The sequence below is a fragment of the Crinia signifera genome, chromosome 3 (assembly GCF_055691185.1).
Source record: "Crinia signifera chromosome 3, ASM5569118v1, whole genome shotgun sequence".
Lineage (NCBI taxonomy): Eukaryota > Metazoa > Chordata > Amphibia > Anura > Myobatrachidae > Crinia > Crinia signifera.
Window position 1 is genome coordinate 18,177,907 of NC_139219.1, and position 24,938 is coordinate 18,202,844.

The 24,938-nt window shown below is 45.3% G+C and overlaps 1 protein-coding gene across 9 annotated transcripts in view; it reads right to left on the minus strand.

Annotated features, from left to right (window-relative positions):
* DNAH8 (dynein axonemal heavy chain 8) overlaps positions 1-24,938 on the minus strand; it is a 358,983-nt gene that overhangs the window by 96,143 nt on the left and 237,902 nt on the right. For all 9 annotated transcript variants that reach the window (XR_014471558.1, XR_014471559.1, XM_083175420.1 and 6 more), the window contains 16 exons: positions 24,407-24,549; positions 23,361-23,495; positions 21,870-21,992; positions 20,137-20,350; positions 18,742-18,851; positions 17,117-17,280; positions 14,957-15,149; positions 10,820-10,942; positions 9,797-9,921; positions 8,629-8,782; positions 5,440-5,604; positions 4,542-4,768; positions 4,350-4,468; positions 2,215-2,318; positions 1,921-2,097; positions 489-656 (listed from right to left, as the gene is read on the minus strand). Coding sequence is in view for 7 of the 9 variants with exons in the window: in XM_083175420.1 (XP_083031546.1) it covers positions 489-656; positions 1,921-2,097; positions 2,215-2,318; positions 4,350-4,468; positions 4,542-4,768; positions 5,440-5,604; positions 8,629-8,782; positions 9,797-9,921; positions 10,820-10,942; positions 14,957-15,149; positions 17,117-17,280; positions 18,742-18,851; positions 20,137-20,350; positions 21,870-21,992; positions 23,361-23,495; positions 24,407-24,549 (2,444 nt within the window). In the remaining 2 variants the exon portion in view is untranslated. The remainder of the gene's footprint in view (positions 1-488; positions 657-1,920; positions 2,098-2,214; positions 2,319-4,349; positions 4,469-4,541; positions 4,769-5,439; positions 5,605-8,628; positions 8,783-9,796; positions 9,922-10,819; positions 10,943-14,956; positions 15,150-17,116; positions 17,281-18,741; positions 18,852-20,136; positions 20,351-21,869; positions 21,993-23,360; positions 23,496-24,406; positions 24,550-24,938) is intronic.

Here is a 24,938-nt window from a genome sequence, read left to right on the forward strand (position 1 = left end):
CTAAACATTGGTCCACCGTGCAAACGTGCAGGGGATCGAATCACTTAGAATAAGGGCCTCAATGTTGGAAGCTTGAAGGAAAAATGATGTTGTACAAGTGGGTATGGGTCATTGGGTCCACCAAATTAAGGTCGACATACATTGGGTCATCCACTAAAGGTCGACAGGTGTTAGGTCGACACATGAAAAAGGTTAACAGGGTCAAAAGGTCGAAAAAAGCAATACTGTATGTCGATATTGGGAAGGTCGACAGTCAAAAGGTCGATAACGGTCCTTACACCACAATGGCGGGACGTGATCTGTGCAGCGTAGCCTCTGGGGGTTCTATTGGCTGCAGCTAATAGGATACCGTCTTTAATGCCAATGCATATATGTAAATGAGGTTTTAAGGACAGTATATCAACACATAAACATATGGTGACCAGAGACAATAAGATAATGATAATAAATAGTTGTCTACAGTATATACAGTGTGATGAGTGAGCCACCTTTAAGGACTCCCCCCAGGAAGGTTTATGCGTGCGCCTCTCGGGATCCATCGTCACTGGAAGAAGCTTCATTTGAAACAGCAGAAGGCAGACGTCCATGATCCTCATGAGCAGGTGGGGCGGCTTTGACAGTTTCCGTACTTTAGCAATATCTGCAGATTTGATGGTCTATGACAAAGATATCAGGGCAATAGCCATAAATCCAGTGTTTAACAACCACTTGTTATATTATTCTCCTATATTCAATGAAAAAGCTATCTTTACACGTAAGAAAATAGCTGTAACCCAGAGAACTAGACCAAGCAAGATAATATAAAATATTGCATATATTAGTATATATTAAATATATTAGTAGTTACTGCATGTGCAAACCACCCAAGTTTCAGTAGACAGATTACCGTCACTATGCCCAATGCTCAGTTAGCGCTCACTCAGGTGTATGGAGCTGGATTACACATTTTTGGATTATGACCCCCCTGCTCCACTGTGCATGCAGACAGGACCTCTTGAGGAAGAGATATGGTCATATTGTCTACAGCAACTAGGTCGACAAGCATTAGGTCGACATGGGTCAAGGTCGACATGGGTTTAAGTCGACAGGTCATTAGGTCAACACAAGCACTCGGTCGGCCTGGGCAACGTTGACACGTCAAAAGGTCGCCATGGGGTTTTTCACTGTTTTTTTAGCCGACATGCGCCGACAGGCGGTATTCCATGCCCCACCATCCACTAGGGAGCGGTGGGAGAATAAATTAGTGTGCCGAGCGCAGCGAGCGCTGCGGTGCACTTGAAACTGTGTCCATGTCAATCGACATTCGGGTAATAAAATAGTGAAAAAAACGATGTCGACCTTTTGACTTTCGACCTTGCCCATGTCGACCTAGTGCTTGTGTCAACTTAATGTCCTGTCGACCTAAACCCATGTCGACCTAAACCCATGTCGACATTAGCCCATGTTGACCTAGTGGTGTCGACCTACTGCTTGTCGACCTAGTTGCTGTAGACAAAACGATCCACACCCTTGAGGAATTGCCTGCTCTGAGAAGGCCGGAGGGATGCACAAGAGATGTTCTTGTCTTAACCTTTCTTAGCTCCTCTGAGAAGCCTGCTTGCGTCTCTTTGCTCCTGTCCAAATTTCCAGTGCAAACTATAAAGCTGAATGATGATTGCTGGCTATGTGGTGCTGGATTCTTGAATCTACTGTATAAATGAATGCACACCTACATTAGAAACTGGACATCTTTGTAAGTAGAAAACTAGCATCAAGGATATCCTCTCTAGAAGGCAGAATTACAAGTGACTTGTTTCTCTATATTGTGCAGAGTTGCAGGTAACCACAAGATGGCAGCAGCCACACAGACAGGAGTCACCATCTATGCTCAATGGACAAATACCCTGATTAGGTACAGTATATGCCATTGTATATACTCACATATAATGCAGCTTCTGCTTTCTGCAGTGCAGGTCTTGCTGCCTCCAGTGAACATTCTGCTATTGCTTTCTTCTTGTCTATTCTCTCTATCATCCTCTGTGCTTTGTCTTGCACAATCTGCCTTTCTCTGCTCACCCTGGCTGCCGCATGTGCTGCTACGCTGACCTCTGTCAGCACCTAGGGGTTGCCAAGTAGAACAATACATGGCTTATAAGGGAACTAGCACAAGTGACATTACATCAATCAAATGTCAGCATTCTGAATCCATCAGACACTTCCCCCTGGTGTACTCACATTGTCAGCTTCAATGATTGCCAAAGCCAGTTCTTTTTCCTTTAATGCAAGTCTCTGAGATAAGTTCCTCACAGATTCACTGGCTTCTATTAATTTAGCAATTCCTTAGAGAGGGAAATAACGGAAAGGTCATGTATGAAAAATACAAGTGATACCCAAGAAAGTCACACTGCAACATGTGTGAGTCCTGGAGCTGCCAAGCTAAAGGATGGTGAGCTAAACATATACTGTAGATGGTGTTTATATTTAAAGGAGCCTGTAACAGTGATTTCACTGCTCAGACGTATTTACCTATTACTGACGGAGTCAGCGGTAACTACTTGTTAAAGCTACAAATGTGTTCTCATACACTGTGGCTCAGTGGCGTGACAATAGCCCTGCAGACCCCACAGTGGCGGGGAGACGCTGAGTAAATGTGGGCGCCGGGGGTCTGCGGGGCTATCGCCACACCACTGCTGCCTGCAGGGACCTGCAAATCTACTTGCCTGCAGTCTCCCGGCGGTCCTCCTGCCGCTGCTAATGAAAAATAGCCTGAACAAAATGTCTGCCCCATTACAGTAGACAGGTTTTGAGGAAGCTAGAGGAGGCGGCCTCATCTAGCATCCTTAAAAATGGTCTGCTGTAAGGGGCAGCCATTTTGTTGGAGGCATTTTTCATTACCACTGCAGCAGGAGGAGTGCAAGTAGATCTGCAGGTCCCGTAGACACGACGGCGGAAAGCGGATGGGTGAGTGAGGGTGAACTTCACTAGGGAGTGGTGGTGGTGAGGGGGTTGGGGGGCACTGCCAAAATTTTCTGGCAAGGGGGGTGAATATTTTGTAGTTACGCTACTGCTGTGGCTTCAGTTGAGCCAATACAGTAAAACAATTAAGGGGACAGAGATGAGTGAGGTTGGGGAAGGGGAACACAAAGATGAGGGAGATTCAGAACAGAGATTAGAGAGAGACAAATAAGGAGAAAAACAGGGGCTGAGTGTATACAGAGATGAGAGAAGGAGATGGGGAGGAAGGACAGAGATGAGAGAAGGAGATGGGGAGGAAGGACAGAGATGAGAGGAGATGGGGAGGAAGGACAGAGATGAGAGAAGGAGATGGGGAGGAAGGACAGAGATGAGAGAAGGAGGTGGGGAGGAAGGACAGAGATGAGAGAAGGAGATGGGGAGGAAGGACAGAGATGAGAGAAGGAGATGGGGAGGAAGGACAGAGATGAGAGAAGGAGGTGGGGAGGAAGTACAGAGATGGTGGCAGGGATAACAGAAAGAGATTGAGTTGGGGCAGGGGTATGAGAGCGACACACACAAGGGGAAAGGCAACAGAGATGAAAGATTTAGCCTCCATAGTCAAAATACTGAGTATTCCATAATGCAGAACGAGTTATGATAGTGACTCCATGGCTTTTCTGATGGGTCTGTGACTGTGCACACCGCACAAAATTATTACAACTATTGTATAAAATGACCTTTGGACTTTGGGAGTGCTTACCGACTCCTTGTAAAGCCGCCCTGCCACCTCAGAGAATCGTGTGATGTGAAGACGAAGACACATCCCCCCCCCCCCCCCCCCCCCGCATGTGCCGCTGCTGGAGAAATCCTTTGATGATCGCCAACTATCTAATGCTTTCTCCAGGGCTTGCATTGCAGTATAATTCAGTGGAGACTTGCAGGCTTCTGGACGAAGACAGGGTGGGTGGCTGACTGCGTGTTACGTCAGCTGACCACCCCCGGCACCCCATGTCATGCCCATGAAACACTGGGTGTTACCATGGGTGACACCCATCCCGCCCACTGAAACGCTCTGAGAACGGCTCAGCGGCTATGCAGGGACACTGCACATAAACCATTATGCGCATACGCAGTCAAAAAACATTGGTCCCCTGTGTGAATGCGCGGGGGACCGAATTAACCGTAATGACCCCCTTTGTGTATAAGGTGTATATGAAACATGAATTCATTCTGTGTTTAGATGCGGGTCCCATTCCCAAGATATCTCATTATGGGGGCAAATATTCCAAAATACAGATATATATGATATACAAACTACTTCTACGACCAATCATTGTGGATATGGAAGATACAACCTGTATATGTTATAGAATACATCATTCCCAATAAACCAATGTCACCAAAGACCACCTTACCTATGTTCATGCGTTCAGCTTCAGCCCTAAAGTACTTCAGTTTTTCAGCATACACATTTTTGAAGCTGCTTATAAATGACAAATATGACTTCGGTGTTACATAAACCCTCCTGCGGTATCTGAAACAGAAATAAACATAAGGAGCACCAAGAACAGCAGACACATAATATATATGAGTGATCCTTCTGTTACCTATGATAGTAATCCTCACAGGTCTCTGAAACCATATCATGAAATGTTCCCATGATCTCCGCCACCTGAGATCTCACTTCCGCACTGCACTCCATATCCAACCCTGAGAGGAAGTGACGGGAAATAGCAACCAGAGCTTGCTTCGGCCATGGACTGAACCAGTCTATCGTGCACCCAGAAATAAGACCGGGAAATCTCAGAGCACGTGTCCGGAGCTTCTCTCCAACCTGGGCAGGGGGAATAGATAGGTCTGTACATGGGAAAGTATTCACACAAGCCTATCCACACACATGACACACTTCTCTATTATCATCAAAGTACACCTGAGCCATGTTACATCCACATCTGTATAGTTCTATATTGTTCAAAATAAGGGATGTCACTAACTGGAAATGGAGCTGAATCAAATGCACAAAGGAGGGTTTTGTGAGAGGGGTAATTTGATAACATCATAATAATGTAGGTAGGTTCTCACTGTGCAGAATGTGACTGGCAATGGGATCTGTGCACTGTGGCTGGCATTAGGATCCACATAATGGTGCCTTTCATGGTATAATGATGAATGCACATTGCTAGTATAATCTAATAGCATTGGGCCTAAATTAGTGTTCGTACCAATATCCCCCCCCCCCCTCACCCCCACAATTATTAAGCTGTGCTAATTACACCAACACCAAACCAGGGTCAGGACTCAGGATTGAGTGAATATCGGATGCACTGAGGATTAGTGTGCGGACAGCGCTGCAGTATATGTGCTCTTACCCATAACGTCTATGTTGGTTCTCATTCATGACAAATTGCTGTATTATTAGCATTATTATTACATATATCAGTCACTGATTTCATGCATTGCAGCCTCCTAGCCAAACAATGTGGGATACAAGGAACAGATACTCACTGGTGAGAAGCAAAGTATGACATGCAGATTGTTTCTACATCTGCTTATAAAATATTCATATAAATGATCAAAGGTTGGGGGCAGCCGTGGGAACTCCTCCTTCATTACTGGGGTTATAGATTGGGTGATCTCCTCCAGCTCTTCCCGGGAAAACAGATTCCAAACCTACATACACAGGCAAAGAATATGTGTCTAATATACAGTATGTGATAGGTTTACAGGGTATAGTAAGAAATAACTACATGTAACTTGTGTAGCAGGAAGCCATGGACAACAATAACTTCTCGGATGATCCTTCTCCCCAAATCAACCATACTGGTGCCAGGGTGCATTTTCTAATAAGGGCTTGGCTAGTGCAGCCAGGGAGTGTAGGCAGCATGTAAGGGTAATGCCTATTGGCTCCCTCCAGTCATCTCCCCCTTCAAAGTGCCAGGACACAGAAACACATTGCTGATAACCAGCGGGTTAATGGGTTACGTTTTTACATGTGCTAAAACGAATTAACCCATATTAACGCCGGATAACATGATCATTTATCTGGCATTAAACACTCTCAGGGGAAAAAGTGAGTGCAAATGAATAGCCTCACCCGTGGTGGCCAAGCCTGAGTCACCTGATTCTTTACTGTGGGCAACTGAATTCCACTCTTAGATGTAGATTTGTTAAAGGTTTTAAAATGTAGGAATTGATGTTGCTGCCCATATCAACCAATCAGATTCTACTGTAGATCTCATAGAAAATGACAGAATCTCATCGGTTCCTATGGGCAACATCACCACATTTATAGAAGTTTTAGTAAATCTACCCCTAAAGGTGCACATACAATATACTGTACATGGAGCAATATTGGCTCCATTATGTTTAATGGAGCCAAAATTATGTAAATGATGTAAGATTTTGACTATGTGATTTCCCTTGAACTGCCCTGAGCCCAAAACCCCAGTACTGACTATACACATTGGCCCTTTTACTGGTTCACTCGCAAAGGAAAATTAATTCTCAAAAGGACAAACCCATGGGCGAAAATTTAATGAGATGCGATTTTCCAAATTTTTCACAAAAAAAAGTCTGATTTCGCACTTTTTGACCTGTCAAGTACCTGTCATGGAGACGCATAGGGCCAACCAAGGCTAAGTGCTTGTATAGCTCTGTGCCAGTGCTATACAAGCTGTCATGTGACAGAGGAAGCCGGCTCACCCCCGCACTGACTGCTGCAACACAAAGTCACCGCTGGAGCCTGGGTTTGTATGTATAGAGGTGTAAAATTAATGTGTGAACATTAAACTTTTACTTTTCTCTGTGTCTCTGTGTATTTTTAACCATTCTTTTTACAGGTGGACTAAAAGTCCAAGGGGGCTGTTAATGCCCCGCATGCTGGGACTTGTGGCTCGCCAAGTCCGAGCATGCGGGGGAGGCCTACTGGAACTTGTAGTTCACCTGTAAAAAGCAATATTTTTTTTTACTTAACCATATCAGCCCAGCGTCCACAGCCCAGGAACGCCGGGGACAGCCCCAGGCTTCAGCTCTGGATGGGTGAAGCCTGGGGGGGCTCCCCACTCCCCTAGGTACCCCGTCCAGGGCTGACCAGCCACAGTGCACATGGTACGACTGGGGGACCTTATGTAAAAAGTGTCCCCCGGCTGTGGCATGACACTGTGGGTGGTTGTAGCCCGGTGCTGGTTCCAAAATACAGGGGACTCCACTTTTTTTTTGTCTGCCGTTGTGCCCGGGGCTGGTTATGTTCAAGAGGGGGGACCCCACGTCATTTAAAAAAAAAAATGTACACAAAAATGCACATTATCATGTCTCCCAATTCACACATATCCTGAAAATCGCACTATATCGCATTTTTTTTGCCACAAATTCGCATCTAAAATGTGATTTTGAAAAATGCGATAAGGTGTGATTTCGGAACCTTACTAAAAATCGTATCCCATTAAATCTCACCCATGTGCACTGCAGGGGGGGGCAGATGTAACTTGTGCATCTCTAATTCTCTAATTACATTTAGGTGGGGCTTTACTTTTTTGCAGTGTAAAAATAAAGCAGCCAGTATTTACCCTGCACAGAAACAAAATAACTCACCCAAATCTAAATCTAGTACAATTGAAAAGGAAAGTACTCTCTTTTTTAGGGGGCACAACTTTGTTAATTTTATTAAAACTTAACTTTTAATTCAGTTATGGTAAGAAAAAATGGGTTAATAGATAACCTACACATACACATCAACAAACATAAAACATATACAGTGACTCCGAATTTGTCACCGAAAAATCGCATCACATTCGGGAAAATTCCCTTATTGTGGCAAATGCACAGTTTTGCAGTGATGTGATTTAAACTTCAAGCAACCCTGCAAAATATACAGATGGGGCTGGCTTCATCTTTGTAGTGCTGGCGTTTCTAACGCCAGCCCCGCCATCCTGCCAGCCCCGACGGGGTGCGCGCGCACGAGACGCGCACGCGCCCCCTGGGCAACGGAGCCTGTCTCCGGTCCCCGCCGCCTCCCCCGCCCGTCGCCCCGAGCGCCCCCCTAACCCTGCCCGTCTCCCTGAAGCGGAGACGGGCAGGGACACGCAGCGTCCCCGCCGAGAGACTGGGACGCGCATGCGTGTGAGATGCCAGCGCAAGGGGTCTGGCGAGCGCCGGCCAAAGTAAAGCTGGCTCCATCTGTATGAAAAAATGGTACTTGTGTAGTTTCACGGCGGCAGGAAATCGCATCGCATGTGATCCGATCGCATGCGATGGTACTTTTGTAGTTTCACGTTTCCCCTGCCCGCACAACGCATGCGATCGGATCGCATGTAAGATCGTGTCGCACGCGATGCGATTAAGCACATTTAGCACACCCCCACTATCAGCGAGCCCCGCGATGGGACGTGGAATGTGTCCTCCTGACTTGTTCATACCCCACTATCCACGTCGGCACGGAGTTGATTTTATAAAGTGTGGCGAGTGCAGCGAGCCACCAAGCCCGAAGCTTGGCGAGCACATGCGGATTACATCAGGAGAATGGTCATAATGGCTATCATACTGTAAAACCTATAGGTCTGGTATAGCAGGCTGCAGGCTCTGTGCTATTGTATTATAGGCATTTCAGATGGACAATTACAGTATCTCCATTGCAGAAATGCACAGAAAAGTCAGATATGAGGCCTCTTTGTTTTATGTGAATGGTAATATGTTTACCTCTCCTGAAGAGAGAACATTATTTATATATTCCAGGAATGATTCATCTTTTATATCATTATCTGTAAAAATAAAAGTCACTCTCTTTCCTTCTGATCCGGCTGTTCTGAAGAGAATCTTCAAGTCATCCATCAGATTAATGACTGCATAAGACCTATGAACAGAAAGCAGTATAGAATAACCAGATATCTGCTCCTACCATACTGTATACATATGGGTGTGACACGCTGTGATTTTCTTATCATAGTTCTTGGTGTTTCTGGTTATACTTATTATTGTCGAGGAATGCCTGAGGTACAGTACAGTGTTTCCCAGTCACATGGAATGCACCGCCTTCAGTGTGACTTCCTTATGAAGTACTGTAGATGATGCATCTTCTCTCTTGGGAGCATACAGTACTGTACATATGTGTGTAACACTCTGTGATTTTCCTATCATAGTACTTGGTGTTTCTGGTCTTACTTATTATTGTCACAGAATTCCTGAGGTTCAGTACAGTGTTTCCCAGTCACATGGAATGCACCGCCCCCAGTGTGACTTCCTTATGAAGTACTGTAGATGATGCACCTTCTCTCTTGGGAGCATACAGTACTGTACATATGTTTGTAACACTATGTGATTTTCCTATCATAGTTCTTGGTGTTTCTGGTCTTACTTATTATTGTCACAGAATTCCTGAGGTTCAGTACAGTGTTTCCCAGTCACATGGAATGCACCGCCCCCAGTGTGACTTCCTTATGAAGTACTGTAGATGATGCATCTTCTCTCTTGGGAGCATACAGTACTGTACATTTGTGGTTGCCAAAGCATGCCACCAAACACCATCAGGGTTACATCCTGGAAATACCTTCTCTCTATAGAGTGAGGAACACTCCATCGGATGTGTTGGGTTGGTTTATGTACTGTAAGTGTTGCAAACAGCAACATTATGATTTCTGCCTTTATTATCACTATTACTGTACATGTATAGATGCAGATGTTTGTTATTTAGGATTAAGTGCATGCAGTAATACAAAGTAGCTTTTGTCTTAGGAGGACAGTTGAGGCGTTGCACACAAGAAGTAATCGGAGTCTCGCGATCATTTATCTAGTGCATGCTATACAATGACAGCAGAATCTGATTGGTGTCTATGGTGTCTTTACAAGTGAAATCTTCAAGCTGACTTACTTGGTAAGTGTGATCTGGAATATTCTATATTCTGCAATAAAAGAAGCTAGCCTGGACAGACTGCGTTTCCCTGATCCACTCACTCCTACCAGCAGAGCGTTCCCAGTGCGGATTATACGGGAAATCTATTTATGGGAAGCAAAATGTCAGTTGTAAATACATATTAAAAACATGTAATTAAAAGTAATCCAAATTACCGTATGTCTACTACAAAGACAATACTGCAGGAAAGTTTTTGTTTTGTGTAAAATTTCAGCACAGTAGAAAGTAAAATGTGGCTGCAATTAGGTTTAGAAACCAATAGGATATTAGATATACTTAATATACGTATGAAATCCAAGTAACCTCATAAAACAAGGTCAGGAAATAATACTATACATTGCATATTACAGTAGAGAGTACTGCCAGTTCTAAACCATTTAAGAGACTTGGGGCCAGATGGGGCCTTGTGAGTGATAAAGTGGAGAGAGTTAAGGTACCAGCCAATCAGCCCCTAACTGTCATGGAACATGCGGTTGCCACAGGTTGGTTGAGAAGTGACAATTGGGAGCTGATGACTGGTATCTCTTTCCACTCTTACACTCTTCAAGGCAAAAGCAGACGAAGAACAGAGGTTTGGCCTGATTAATTTAAAGCAACCGAAGAAATAAATGCAGAACCAGCCTAGTTTAGCTTTCATTTTTGATGGCATTTTAAAATGATAGGTCAAAGTCATTAATAATCTGTGGCTTTGACATGCGGTGGGTTAGTAAATCTACCCCTAGTGACTATCTCCTTCAGAGGACTGAGCAAGCAGTTCAGCTTTTCAACTTACAAAGTGCCTTAAAGTACACCAATTACTGTTATTTCCAAACTGAATACTGACTGTCCTGGACAATGCTGTACTGATTATTTTCGTTATGTTTTTTTTTTTTATATTATATTTAAAAGTGATATTGTGCCATTACAATTGTTGTGTACCCACCCTAAGCCTTCTAAAGGGTAATGCTAATCCTACCCCAAATAAATGATAATTATATTCACCTTAATAAGATGTGTCATTACATCCTCGAAAAATACCAAATTAACAGAATATCCTCCTATTGTATCATTTAATTGTTTCTGAAACTGTTGCAGCTTTTCAGACAGAAAGTCAAAACTTGGAATCTGAAACAAACCAGAATAGTAGAGCGTATAAAAGGGTAACGCAGGGTACAAATATTGTGACTCTCTAAAATGAGAGAGACCAGAGCTACAGTAGGTGTTGCTGACTAATAAACCTGGACTTTGCCATATGAAAACCATACAGCGTTTTCAATTTCAGTGTAAATATGTTATCATGTGAGTTATATGCAAAGTTTCTTCAATGGTTTTTAAAAAGGGGTGATTTTGGTTTAAATATGAGCATACTTCTCATACACATTGTTACAATAAGCATCACTGATGGATACATAAATTAAGTTTAGTATTGTTAGCCCTAATGCTAAAGCCCCATAAACACTGGACGATCCTGGTCACAGCATATAAAGTTAATGATTTTTGGCTGCGTGTGCTCGAATTGAGTGGACACACTGAACAATATCGGTAAACAGTATCATTCACTGGGCAGTATTCAATGATGATTTTCGGCATGTGCAGGATTCGATGCACAGTCGCCGTGTTCCGGTGGGCTGGAGCCTTCGCTGCCAGCCATCGCTGTCACCGTATTCAATGCCGCAGGGGCTCGCTGCCCCTGACGACAATTCTTAACCTGAGGAACGGTGGCAGGCAGGGAGATGGAAGTCTCACTGCCTGCCCCAGAATGTATGTGGGGGGGAGGAGGGCTCCCCGGGACCCAGGCAGCACAAGCTGCCCCCCAGGAGAGCTAGCAGGGGACCCAGGTAGGGAGCTTGCACTGTTCCCGATCGTGCATATGTAATGATCGGGAGCAGTGAATATATGAATATCTAATGAGTGGCTCTCGGCCCCCTGCTGGCTGTTATGTGTAAAATGGGATGCTGTCAGTGCGGGGTGAGCTGGCTCTGGAGAAGGGAGGGCAGCGCTGGACCCTGGGTCAGTAAGTATGTTGGTGTAAAAGTGAGGTATGTGTGTGTGTGTAATAAAGTTTTACTTTTCTATGTGTGTGTTTTATTTTAACATTCATTTTGAAGGTGGACTACAAGTCCCAGCGGCTTCAACCATTATGGTTCGCCAAGGCCCAGCATGTGGGGGAGGCCTGCTGGTACTTGTAGTTCACCCGTATAAAGCAATATTATGTATAAATGATTTAACCCTATCAGGCCGGCGTCCAAAGGCCAGGGACGCCGGTGATGGCCCCATGCGTCAGCCTCGACGTGTGAAGCCTGGGGGGGGGGCCTTTATTGGGGGGATCCCCACTCCCCCATGTACCCCGTCCAAGGCTGACCAGCCACGGTGCTCATGGTATGGCCGGGCAACCTTATGTAAAAAGTGTCCCCTGGCTGTGGCATGACACCGCGGGCTGTTGGAGCCCGGTGCTGGTTTCAAAATACGGGGTACCCCCACATTTTTTGTCCCCCAGATTTTTGGAACCAGGACCAGTCCAAGAGTCCAGTGCTGGCTTCAGAAATACGGGGGACCCCTACGCTTTTTGTCCCCCGTATTTTTGGAACCAGATCCGGCTCAATGAGCCCGGGGCTGGTTATGCTCAGGAGGGGGGACCCTACGCCATTTTTTTTTAAAACTCTTTTTTTACACCAGAACCATGCACAGATCACAATGATCTGTGCATGTTTCAGACAAATTCGCCAGTCAGAACCTGGTCTATTTGTTTTGCGATTTTTAGTAACATTTACTAAAAATCGCATCCCATTAAAGAGCCGATTTGTATACTTTTTAATGGGAAAACATCTGGATGTGATTTTTATTTTTGGTACTCTTTACCTAGAACGGCGCCCATCGCGACCATCGAATGCACTAAAAAACGGGTGCGATGCGATGCCCGCGATTTCCCATAGGGTGCCAATGTTAAACGTCAGATTGGACGCGATTTTAGTGTTCAATGCCTCAATGCCTGCGATTTTTCCATAGGAAACAATGTTAAATGGGCCACAGAGCCCTAATAGTCCCCCTGAAGTCTGAAATGGCCCCCACAATTTTTAACGGCACCCCACGATCAACGTCAACCCGAAGCGTGGCGAGCGCAGCGAGCCCGCGAGGGGCGGCGGTACGCGTCCTCCGACCTTTTCATACCCCCACTATCCACGTCGGCGTGGAGTTGAGAATAGAATAGTGTGGCGAGCGCAGCGAGCCACCGAGCCCGAAGCGTGGCGAGCGCAGCGACCCCCGCGAGGGGACGCGGATACCTTCACAGGTAAACGCGTCCCCTCGCGGGCTTCACAGGTGTCCGCGTCGCCACGGACACCTGTGAAGCCCGCGAGGGGACGCGTATAACTGTGAAGGTATCCGCGTCCCCTCGCGGGGCTCGCTACGCTCGCCACGCTTCGGGCTCGGTGGCTCGCTGCGCTCGCCACACTATTCTATTCTCAACTCCACGCCGACGTGGATAGTGGGGGTATGAAAAGGTCGGAGGACGCGTACCGCCGCCCCTCGCGGGCTCGCTGCGCTCGCCACGCTTCGGGTGTTACGTTGATCGTGGGGTGGCGTTAAAAATTGTGGGGGCCATTTAAGACTTCAGGGGGACTATTAGGGCTCTGTGGCCCATTTAACATTGTTTCCTATGTAAAAATCGCGGGCATTGAGGCATTTAACACTAAAATCGCGTCCAATCTGACTTTTAACATTGATCCCGATGCTCGCGATGCCCGCAATTTTTTACCCCCGACGCCCGCGATTCTAATCGCGGGCGCCGTTCTAGGTAAAGAGTACCTTATTTTTACTAAAAATCGCACCTTTAAAATGTGTGATTTTTTTTACCACAAATCCCCACTATAAAATATGCGATTTTCGGAAAATGACTGAAAACGGCAGTTTTTGCGAAATCCACCATGCACTTGTCCAGTGGCAGATTTTACCTATGGGCTGCAGCCCACCCAGAAAAATCCACCATAGCAATGAGCTAGATTAGATGTAGTCCGTGACTGCACTGCCTACACTGTGACCGGCAGTTATTTCCTACTGGAAATGCTACCTGCCAGTCACCCACAGAACTAGCAGTCACATCAGGAGGAGTCGCCTCTCTCTGTGATTGCTACCCCGGGGTGCAAATAGCAGAGGTATGGCTCCCTGCCTGATCATCAGCCCTAGCCAGCTTCCATGGGCTGCAGATGATGCAGTCCATAGAAGCCTGGGTTTTCCACATGCCCAGTCAAGCTCTCTACACCTGTAAGCGCCATTATGCAGGTACCAGGACCTGGCCGGTGGCAGGGGATCTCCGCCTCCAATGGCTGTGCCTTTTGTAGATAGAGCATAATCGTGTGAGAAATCTGTCCCCTACTCTTACCAACGTCACCAAGGTTAACACGTCTAAAGCTGCTAATCCTACCTGCCGTTATATCAACAGTATAATTAGTTTACAGTTGCTACAGATAACATAAATCCTCATCATGGTCACACATAGTAAACCAACATTTGCTGCTGGACCTCCTTATAAACACTCTATTCCAGGTCATTTGATCACTTATACTGCATCTGAGCTAGGAAGGATTTTATACCAGGCCATTACATACTGTACTTTACATTAGATGGAGATGCAACCCGACTCCTGGAAAGTATCAGTGATGTACTCCTGCCATATACTGCAGTGATTTATGGGAAAGAAGAGAAAATACAGTTTGATGATCTATTGTGAGCTACGACTGATGTTTTATGATAAGACTCTATGTAACACCATAAATCAGTGGGGTGCAGTGTGCCTGTGAGTAGTGCTCATGGGCGCTGAGTCCCAGGGGGCCCCATACCGCGCACACTGCACCCATTTTGCTAATACTTTGCCCGTCAGAGTCCCATGTCAGCAGTTGGTGCGCTACAGAATTTGCCGGAGTGGTGTCTGAGCACTAGAGCGCTCAGACCCTAGTGCTCCCGGCCTAGGAGGCTGCATACGCGCCTCCTCCTCTCTTAAGATGCCCCAGCCATAAATATAGAGTCCTGTAGGAAAATAATGATGTTTTGGGAGAAAGGGGCACTGGCACGGTCTGTGTAGATATGTATAAACCATGAGGGGCAGGTAACATCTGACATGATTTACATTAGGAATCACTTTACCATCTCATAGATTTTTGGTGCTCCGGACACAAAGCCCCGAGGCTCCTTTCCAGGGGGCTCAGGAGCGTTTCTCAAGAAGTCCACAAAATAGGCATCTCTTGGCATTTCTGAGACGAGTTTTGGATCCACATTTTCCTCTAGAACTTGGACCAGAGCTCTATCAAACCAAACTCTGTCTTCTTGGCTCACAAACCTGAAACATAGTATAATGTTTTATCTGAGGATAAGCTGCTACTGTATAACAATCACCGGGTGGTATTAGGGGCCGCATGGGCCTGTATCTGAAAAAACAATTGTGAGTAGTGGAGGAGGTGTGTCCAGTGCTGTGTGGGTGTGCTCAGTGCTGTGTGGGTGTGTTCAGTGCTGTGTGGGTGTGTCCAGTGCTGTGTGGGTGTGTCCAGTGCTGTGTGGGTGTGACCAGTGCTGTGTGGGTGTGACCAGCGCTGTGTGCGTGTGGACAGTGATGTATGGGTGTGACCAGTACTGTGTGAGTGTGACCAGTGCTGTGTTGGCGTGTTCAGGGCCGGAGCTACCATTAGGCAGCTTTAGGCAGCTGCCTAAGGCGGTGGCCACTGGAGGGCGCTCTTTGTTTAGCCCAACACATAAATTAAGCATTGGTGGCAGCAGGGGGTCCCATGAATAGTTGTCAATTTTCCCCCTGCACTGTTTCTGCAGTTGCCAGGGGAGGAGGAGTGAGGGGAAGCATTTCAGCCACCGTCAAGCAGCTGCCTACCCCTTATCAGCTGCAGCTATGCTAGGGAGCCAGGGGCAGAAGTGGAGACCAGTGCCTCCACACCAGCGGCGCCAGGGAATCAATGGCAGCAGCGGGATCCCGTGCCTTCCTGCCAGCGACTCCCCCCCCCCCCAGTACCTACCTACAAGTGGACAGTGAACCCCCAACTTAGAAATTTGTTCTTTTTGGGGCTGATACAGCACCCAATGTAATGGCTAGAGTCAATACCCGGGGTAATTATAGTGGATGCAATATGCTGTGGCTGCGGAGGAGGGGGTGTGTGGATATATGGATGCGGGGGGAGGGGGGGGAAGAAGTTTTGCCTAGGGTGTCAAAAATTCTTGCACCAGCCCTGTTTGTGTTCAGTGCTGTGTGTGTGTGTGTGTGTGGACAGTGCTGTGTGGGTGTGGACAGTGTTGTGTGGGTGTGTTCAGTGCTGTGTGCATGTGGACAGTGATGTATGGGTTTGACCAGTGCTGTGTGGGTGTGTTCAATGCTGTTTGGGTGTGGGCAGTGATGTATGGGTGTGACCAGTGTTGTGTGGGTGTGACCAGTGTTGTGTGGTTGTGACCAGTGCTGTGTGGGTGTGACCAGTGCTGTGCGTGTGTAGACAGTGCCGACCCCTTTGTCATCTGAACATGTACAGACAAGGGAGTCCTCATTATTGACCACCATGCTGCAGCATGGCTGTCACCCACCCCACCGCTGTCGCTCCCTTGCCTGCTGGAATCGCGCCACCACCTCGGTTACTGTTTATGGGGCTATAGGCACACAAATACAGATTCACTTTTGACATTCTTATCACATTTAACTTACAAGTACACAAAGAATACTCCTACAAATGAGGCCTCATAAAAATGTCCTATATAGTTACTGTAGGTACTGTATAGTTAGTTTTGAGACCGTGTGAAGTTTGCAGTGAATGAGGGATTAAAGAACATCACATACACAGCTGGTTCTATCTATGAGGGAAGTTCGCAGTTCTCTCCCTACTGTAAGCAATTGTTATAATATAACAATCCATCCTTTGCTGTGCAGCGATATTAGCCTTTGGTGAATTTATGTCTTTCTGACCAATCCCTCATTATACACCTTTCACATCACAATGCCAGGTCAGGCATCCCGGGTCCTGACCCAGAACTGTCCCGGGTCCAGCGCTTTCACATTAAACCCGGGTCACCCATTATACAGGGTGACACTGATTTAACCCTTCTTATAACCCAGGTGGAATTTCCTGGTTAGTCGACCAGGGTTATAAGTTTTGGTGCTTTGAAAACTTCGACTCGGTTGGCACGTCACCAACCTGACAATTACCTTGGTCCGTGTGGTGTGAAAGGGGTATTGGTCTCCAATTTAGGGGAGTATGAAATCCTTCGACAAATCAAACCCTGACAAAACAAACATGTGACCTGTAGTAAGTTGTATACCTATCTGCGATAACTCTTTGGCACTCATGCTTGAATAGAGCAAGCAGTACAGAGGCAGTCGGGCACTTTTCTGCACGTACAGCCAGCATCCCCTGCCAGATGCGGGACAGGTCACGTAGATTGAACATATAGAGGAATTTGGATGGTGTAGGAAGCAATTTTGCCTGTTAAACAATAAACAATGAAAAAACATCATGTCATGTTCTGGACAAAATGCAACTTCAACATGTCGGATCATATTGTGTCAATGTAATGTGATATCCATAGGCCGTTATTATCCCAGCTGACATCTGACATTGTTCATGCTATTAGACCCTCTACAGTATGGGCCTAATTCAGATCTGATAGCAGGACAAATTTGTTCTCAAAATGGACAAAACCATGCTGCACTGCAGGTGGGGGAGATGTAACATTGCAGCGCAGAAAGTTAGATTTGGCTGAGTAACATATAGGACCTTACTCCTTATTCTGGTTGACTTGCAAGGCTGCAAATTTCGCAGCCTTGCGAGTCCACCAAACACCGCCCGATGCCCGTCCCCATCGCACGTCGCGATCCCCCGCAGGCATGCGAATGGATATTTTGCATAAACAGCTATTCGCAGCTTGCGTGTGGGGAGGAAGTCATTCGATGGCTGCCAACCAGCTAAAGATTACCATCACCTGTGGGGAGCTAGGTAGTTGATAAGAAAGGTGTTTCACCACAGGTGATGGCAATCATACATTACCAGGGAAGTCCAGGAACAGAGCATTTTCTCCCTCATGGAAAGGGTCAGGTAGGCAACCCTGATATATCCATATATATTGCAAAGCCAGGAATGGGTCTCTGGGATGTGCTTGAAGGAGAGAAGGGTGGGCCCTCAAGTACACAGCTACGATCCGGGTTTTCAGACCTTCACAGCCACAGCTGGGAGTTGAAGGTATTTAAACCTTGTTAAGTTTTCTGCTCAGGATGCTGATACCTGGTAGAGGCTAGTTCATAGGCCAAGTATTCTAGTGCCAGGGTCTTGGACTGACAGTGCCCGGAGGCACTGAGACACCGCCCACATAGAGTGCTGGATGGAAGAATATATTTCTTTGCTCTACCGTATGAAGTTTTGTTTGCTGTAAAGCCGGTTTGTTGCATATATGGCATTAATACTTGCACAAATACTGAAAACTACCTGCCATGTCCTGTCTTGACTGTGACCTTGTTACAATAGATATATTTTTAATCCTTACTCTGTTCAACGGCACCTATCCCTCTACCACCCTAATAATTAATTCAGTGTCCTGTCCCCAGATGCAACTATATTTACCATGTACAGGTACTTGTCCTAAATTACATTGCACTGTAAGTCGTCGTTTTCTTGATTTTGCTGATTTATGTATTAGGCACCATAGAAATAACTGATAATAATAAATGTGGGTCTGATATTTGCCAGTGCTTTCGCAGCCATTGACCTCACCCTGCACGTGCTACAAGACATCATCATCAGTGAGCTTGCACGTGATCTATATCTGGTGCAAAACACCCTACTAACAGGCATCCTGTATGTGCAGTACACACAGTCACACTGCTCGGAACCTCACGTTCCTGGCTACCTGAAAGAAACCTATTCACATTCACATTCTGCTTAATTACTTACCTTTGTCATCTGCCACAGAGCTCTGCTAGCGGGCACCAGTTGTTTTACCACATCACATATTATTGGTTTGAACTTTCTACAGGAATGAAAATATCCACAGCCAATAACTCCTGGAAATACGCAGAGCAAATTGTAAGACACAGTTCTCACACTATGGGGCATATTTATAAATTACTGTTTGCAGGAAATGCTTCTAAAACACCTGCGGTATCTACAGAAATCCTTCTAAAACACCTTCGGTATCTACAGGGAATGCAGCTAGTTACTGACATACAGTATCAGCTGCCGTACGGATTTCACACACAACAGCATTTCCGATTTCTATGGGGCTGCATTTCTGCCAAATTCAAAGCTTGGCCCTGGTAGATGCCATTATGGGCTACATTGCACAAGAGTTACTAGAAGAGGGATTCTCCCGATCCGTTCCCAGCAATCTCTACTTGCGCATGTACATGTGACAGCGGACCAGGAATGAGCAGTAGTGCACCCGGCTCCTGAAGAAGACAAGTGATTGCATTAGAGATGGAGATGGGTTTGTTAGAAAACATTCCATCAATCAATCATTTCTTACTGCCGTCTAGGACACGACAAATAATAAATATGCTCCTAAGAAATCCATAAATCAGAGAGTATAGTGTGGAAGAGGATACTGTCAGTAGGGCATACTGGGGAAATATACAGTATGAAGCTTGGAGAAGTGGTATCTATCCCCATAAACAACGTTATGTGCAAGGTTATAATGCACCAGCCAATCAGCTCCAATATGTAAATTGACATGTAGGAGCTGATTGGCTGGAGCATTATCACCTTGCACATAATATTCTTTATGGGACAGATACCATTTCTCTGAGCTTCATACATTTACCCCGCTGTGCTGTACAATTGGCTACAGTGTGACTACTTATGTTACATAGCGATGTTTTGTGTCTCCAGCGCAGATCTAGTCACCAGAGGAACCACCGCAGAATCAGAAAACAATATAAGCAGGTAATGCATGTCTAGGAGAGATGACTACTGACTATGACTTATGTATAATGCTGAATAAAAGTCCAGCTGTTACAGGCAGAGTGAAACAATGAGGAATTATAGTGACTATAGGGAGTGAGGAAGAGATGAGCATTCCGTATGTAACAGTACAGATGTGTCCACATACATCTTGGCTTTTTTTCTCAATTTGTCACAACATGTAAAACACGGCTTAGCTTTTTTTCCAAATGTAGCAACTTGATAGAGTCTAAAAAATTTCTGAAGCAGTAGAACTGTATATACAGTATGTAAGTAACACTGAAATACAATGGAAGAGGGATCAGGGATAAAGAGGGCAGACAATTATATAATGTTACCTCTGTATACATTACTGAAATAAAACATATGAATACAAGTTTCAGATGTTACCAAATATTTTGTCGATGGACACATCGGAAGGCAACGTGCAGTTAAAAATGGTAAAGTGCCGCTTCAGACGCTGTGGGATATCATTGCGGCCGCCCCCAGGATACATCATAGCCGCTATTATCTGCACATCTACAATAGTAATGAAGTCGCCGGCGCTATCCAGACTGTACATTCCCCGCATCTCCATCATCTGCCGGACTATCTCACTTGTCACCTGCACAGGCACAAAGAGACCGTTACTCAGAGGTGCAGCGTGAGGATGACTCATCTTATACAGTAAGTGAGCACAATAGGCACAGCTTGTTTTTCTTTTGAGATTACGCTAATAAATGTAAATTTGGATATTTTTCCATGACGAAACAGCCTAGCATTCCAGCAATAGGATAGTAGGATTGAAATATTAATACACAGACTTTTATTGTCCAAAGGTCTCAAACTGATTAAGAAGATGTAGTTGGGAAATAAAGTCATTGTTAGACCATTAGTTTTAAAAATATATTTCTTATAGAAGATAGTAAAAGCAGAACTATGAAAGTCAGATAATCAATTGTATAGCTTTGTGATCCAAAGGTTGACACTGCGGGATATATTCAATGATTTTTGTGAGTGCTGACTGCTCGCTGTCACCGCTCGCACAGTCAGTATTCAACTGACCCCCTGCACGCGCTGTTTCCCCCTCGCTAGGATTATGCAGTGATGGGGAAACGGCGAGTGCAGCCGCTAAAACAGTTTTACAACCCAATTTCATTGTGAATTAGGTTGTAAAACCCCTTCTTTTGTGTTGTGTTTCTACCCGATATTGCAGTGCTTCTACTTGCTAGATATGGTGAGTAAAAGCATTGTCCTTTAAAAAATATCAGGCAGAAACACGACCTAAAATAAAGGATTTTACAAATGATTCTTAATTTAATAATAATAAAAAAAAAAAAACAGGTCTCAGTTAACCCGTTGAGTGGTATGCCCGGAAATTTTCCGGGCTCAGCTGCGCTGCTGCAGCGGGCCGTCCTGGAAAATTTCCGGGCATACCACAAATATGAAATAGGTGCGTGCCAGTGGTGTCCAGGCGTGCACCACTGGTGCAGCACCTCTAGAGCCCCCCCTCCCAGCCATTCCCCCAACCCTCCCATCACCTGTGCTCCGGCGATCGCACACCAGAGCTCTTCTAACCCCGCTCCCCCAGCCGCTTCCGCCTGCCGCCATACTTTTAGTAGCAATGACGTCGGCGGCAGGCTCGGGGATGTTTGGGGCGACTCGGGAGAAGGATTCCAACTGTGGTGGGTTTTGCTGGGGTAGGACAAACCTGCCCTGGTAGGTTTGTCCTGTCCCAGCAAAACCTACCACTCAAGGGGTTAATTGAACCTAAACTTTTTTGTTATTGCATATAATTCATAGCAAATCATGTCTTGTAGCTGAGCCACTGGGCTGAGATTTTAAGCACTGTAACGTGGTCATTCACTCTAACCAGGCGATGGCATGCCAGACATTTCACCAAATTCAATGCAATTGGTTATTCATCCACCTTCAAAAAAAGTTAACTATCAGATCATTACTAAAACTTTTATTAATACATATAAAACAACATACATGTCATGTCTTAAGTCCACTGGGCGGAATCCCCTACCTGCAATCGCAGTTCATGCAATATTATGCCGTGCACATGTAGTATATTCCAGTTATTAAAGGCATCAACGTCACCACCTCCACTCTCCCTTTTCATGAGCAGCAATACGTACCTGATCACCCCAGTCATTGATAAGGGGCAGGTTAACATCATCAATGAACACAGTCAGTTTTCTGCCGCCAGCTGGGCCATATGTGCTCCCTATGCGCTTCTCCAGGAAGCCTTCTATCACCCGCTATAAAATAATGTAATTCAGAGGAAAGAGCACATTAGCCATCAGTAAATTATGCAGCATATAAACAATGAATAAGTATTTCAGTGACCTGTAATTTATATATTGTTACATTGCAGGTTAGAGGAATCTCCAGTTCTTTCTATTACCAGTGAAAGCCTCTATAACTGTACAGGATTCATATGTGGTTCAGAGCATTTATATGCTTCTCCTCCTGGCCTACTGTTCTCTGAGGGGAGTGTGAACTAAGCTGCAATATACAGTAGATCAATCGTGTCTAGGTCAACACCAAAATAATAATAATAGTAATAATTTATTTATATAGCGCTCTTTCTCCAATATGACTCAAGGCGCTTAACTGATAGAATTAATGTAATACAGTACAGAAACAATGAAGTACAGAAAAGCTATTCATAAACAATAATTAAGGAAATGAAGGAAAGTCTTGAGTCTGTTTTTGAAGCATTCTAGAGTGGGGGTCTCTCGAACTGTACGGGGAAGTGAGTTCCATAAAGTCGGAGCCACAAAGCTAAAAGCTCGACCGCCAGATGAATTACGGGAGATTCTAGGTACTGCTAAAAGTCCTTCATCTACAGAGCACAGTACTTGGGTGGGACAGTATGGAATCAGAAGCTGCTTCAGGTACCTTGGACATGTAGGGCTTTCAAACTCAGTAAGATGCAATGCCCTCTACCTTGGTTGGAGACCAAGATAGAGGGCATTGCAGTAATCCAAACTAGATCACAAAAATGCATGTATGACTTTTGGCAAATCTTCAGAGGGGATACAGTGTTGACATTGAAAAAAGGGTGACAGGCACTACTGTAGGTGTACATTTTACTAGAGATAATAGTACATCATTAACTGCTCATATACCCTGATGTTTGAACCGCAGTAACCCAAGATCAAAACATTGGTGACCAAAGGAACAACTTTATATAATACAGAACACGGCAACCACAATCCATGGTGGTATGGAGCCACGTTACCTTACCACTGGATCAAATGCCAGAAACCAGCAACATAACTCTTCCCTATTGGCAGAGACAGCCTCAGTCATGTCACTGTGCTGGATATTTGTGCTCCTCAGGCTCACTCATTAAACACGTGTAGATAAGAACATCCCAATTCTACACATTAGAACACCCCGATCAACCACATCAAAAAGCCATCTGTCATTAAATGTAATTCCCAGAAACATACAGTAACAGCAGATTCAGCACATGAAGTAGCAGCCCTGACATTACATGATACACTCAGGTAAGTATAATGTGATAAACATATTTCCATGCTGTTTACTGTAGTTTGGACTTTATTTCTCCACATCCATGAACGACCCTCGATGCCTTCATTACTATAAAACAGATGTACCTGGAACATCAGGGGTTGAGTTGCTGAAGAGAAATTGAATGACTTTGATATGTGTGTCTCCATACTGTGTGTCTTCAGGTACGCTTTTACCATTGTAGTCTTCACAGTGCCTCGCTCTCCTGTCAGCAGCACAGCCTGGAAAACATATCCTATCATTTACAATGGAGAACCACAACTACGTTCAGTCCATCAATAAACCACAAAGTATAGTGGAACAATGCTTTTCATCGACATCTGCAATACTTGTGCTATCACTAACTATGGGGTACTGCGCACCCCAAAATCATTCATGGAAGTTGATAACTATAGATGGCTGTAAATGTTGTAGTATAATATGCTATGTTACAGAGCTACAATACTCCAACTGAAATGAGTAATAACATAATGTTCATTGTTGGCTTGTTCACACCGTCTGCTTTTTTGTTCAGGTTGACAAACACATGAGTTCATTAAATAGGTCAATGGTGACATTCTATTGCGCCAGTGTCAGGGCCGCCCACTCTGCGCCAGTGACAGGGCCGCCCAATCCGCACCAGTGACAGGGCCACCCACTCCGCACCAGTGACAGGGCCGCCCAATCCGCACCAGTAACAGGGCCACCCACTCCGCACCAGTGACAGGGCCGCCCACTCAGCAGAAGTGAAGGGATGTCTCACTCTGCACCAGTGACAGGGATGTCCACTCCACACCAGTGACAGGGCCGCCCACTCCGTACCAGTGAAAGGGCGGCCCACTCTGTACCAGTGACAGGGAGGCCCACTCTGTACCAGTGACAGCATGGCATAACCTGCTACAGCAGATTCAGTGTATTCGGGTTTTGTTGATGTCAAAAACAATTGCCATCACGACCACTGATGCTGCTTGGCCAATCCAGCCCCTCTCTGTCTGTAACTGTCCACTGCAAATGATTCAGAGACCCAATCATAGGATGCTACCGCTACCACATACAGAACAACTTGAATTTTGTAATGACTTCAGAACACAGACCTCTTAAACACCACAATGAAAGTTATAAGGATGAACACAGCATTATATGTTTCACTTACTTTATGTTGTTTTGCAATAGTGTCTATTAGGAACTGAGTCCTCACATTGTCAGCTGTAGGAATGAAGATAGACGGGTAATGGGGAACATGATCTGTAGGATAGGAATATTCCTGTACTCGTCTATTCCAGTGCTCCCAGTCACCTGTAGGTAGACATACGCTGCATCTCAGTGGCTCACAATACTGCAATCATCACAGTTACTGTACATACAGTAACAGTTTAGGAGGGGAAAGAGCATTTATCACTACGGTACATTATGGCTAGGAGAATATACACTTACTGTACTTGCACAAGTATACCTTCATACATATTTAAATGACATGTAAAATGTTTTCTACTGCATTATATAAAATCTAGCTGGTAGAGGCTAGTGATGTCCCAGCACATGCGGATTTCCACTGAACCCAAATAAACTGGCGCCTGTCCTGTCTAAACTGACAAATAAGAGGCACCCTCCTAATTCCTTACACAAATGATTGGAAGCTTGCGAGCAGGGCCCTCTTACCGGTTTGATTGCATGAGACTCACAGA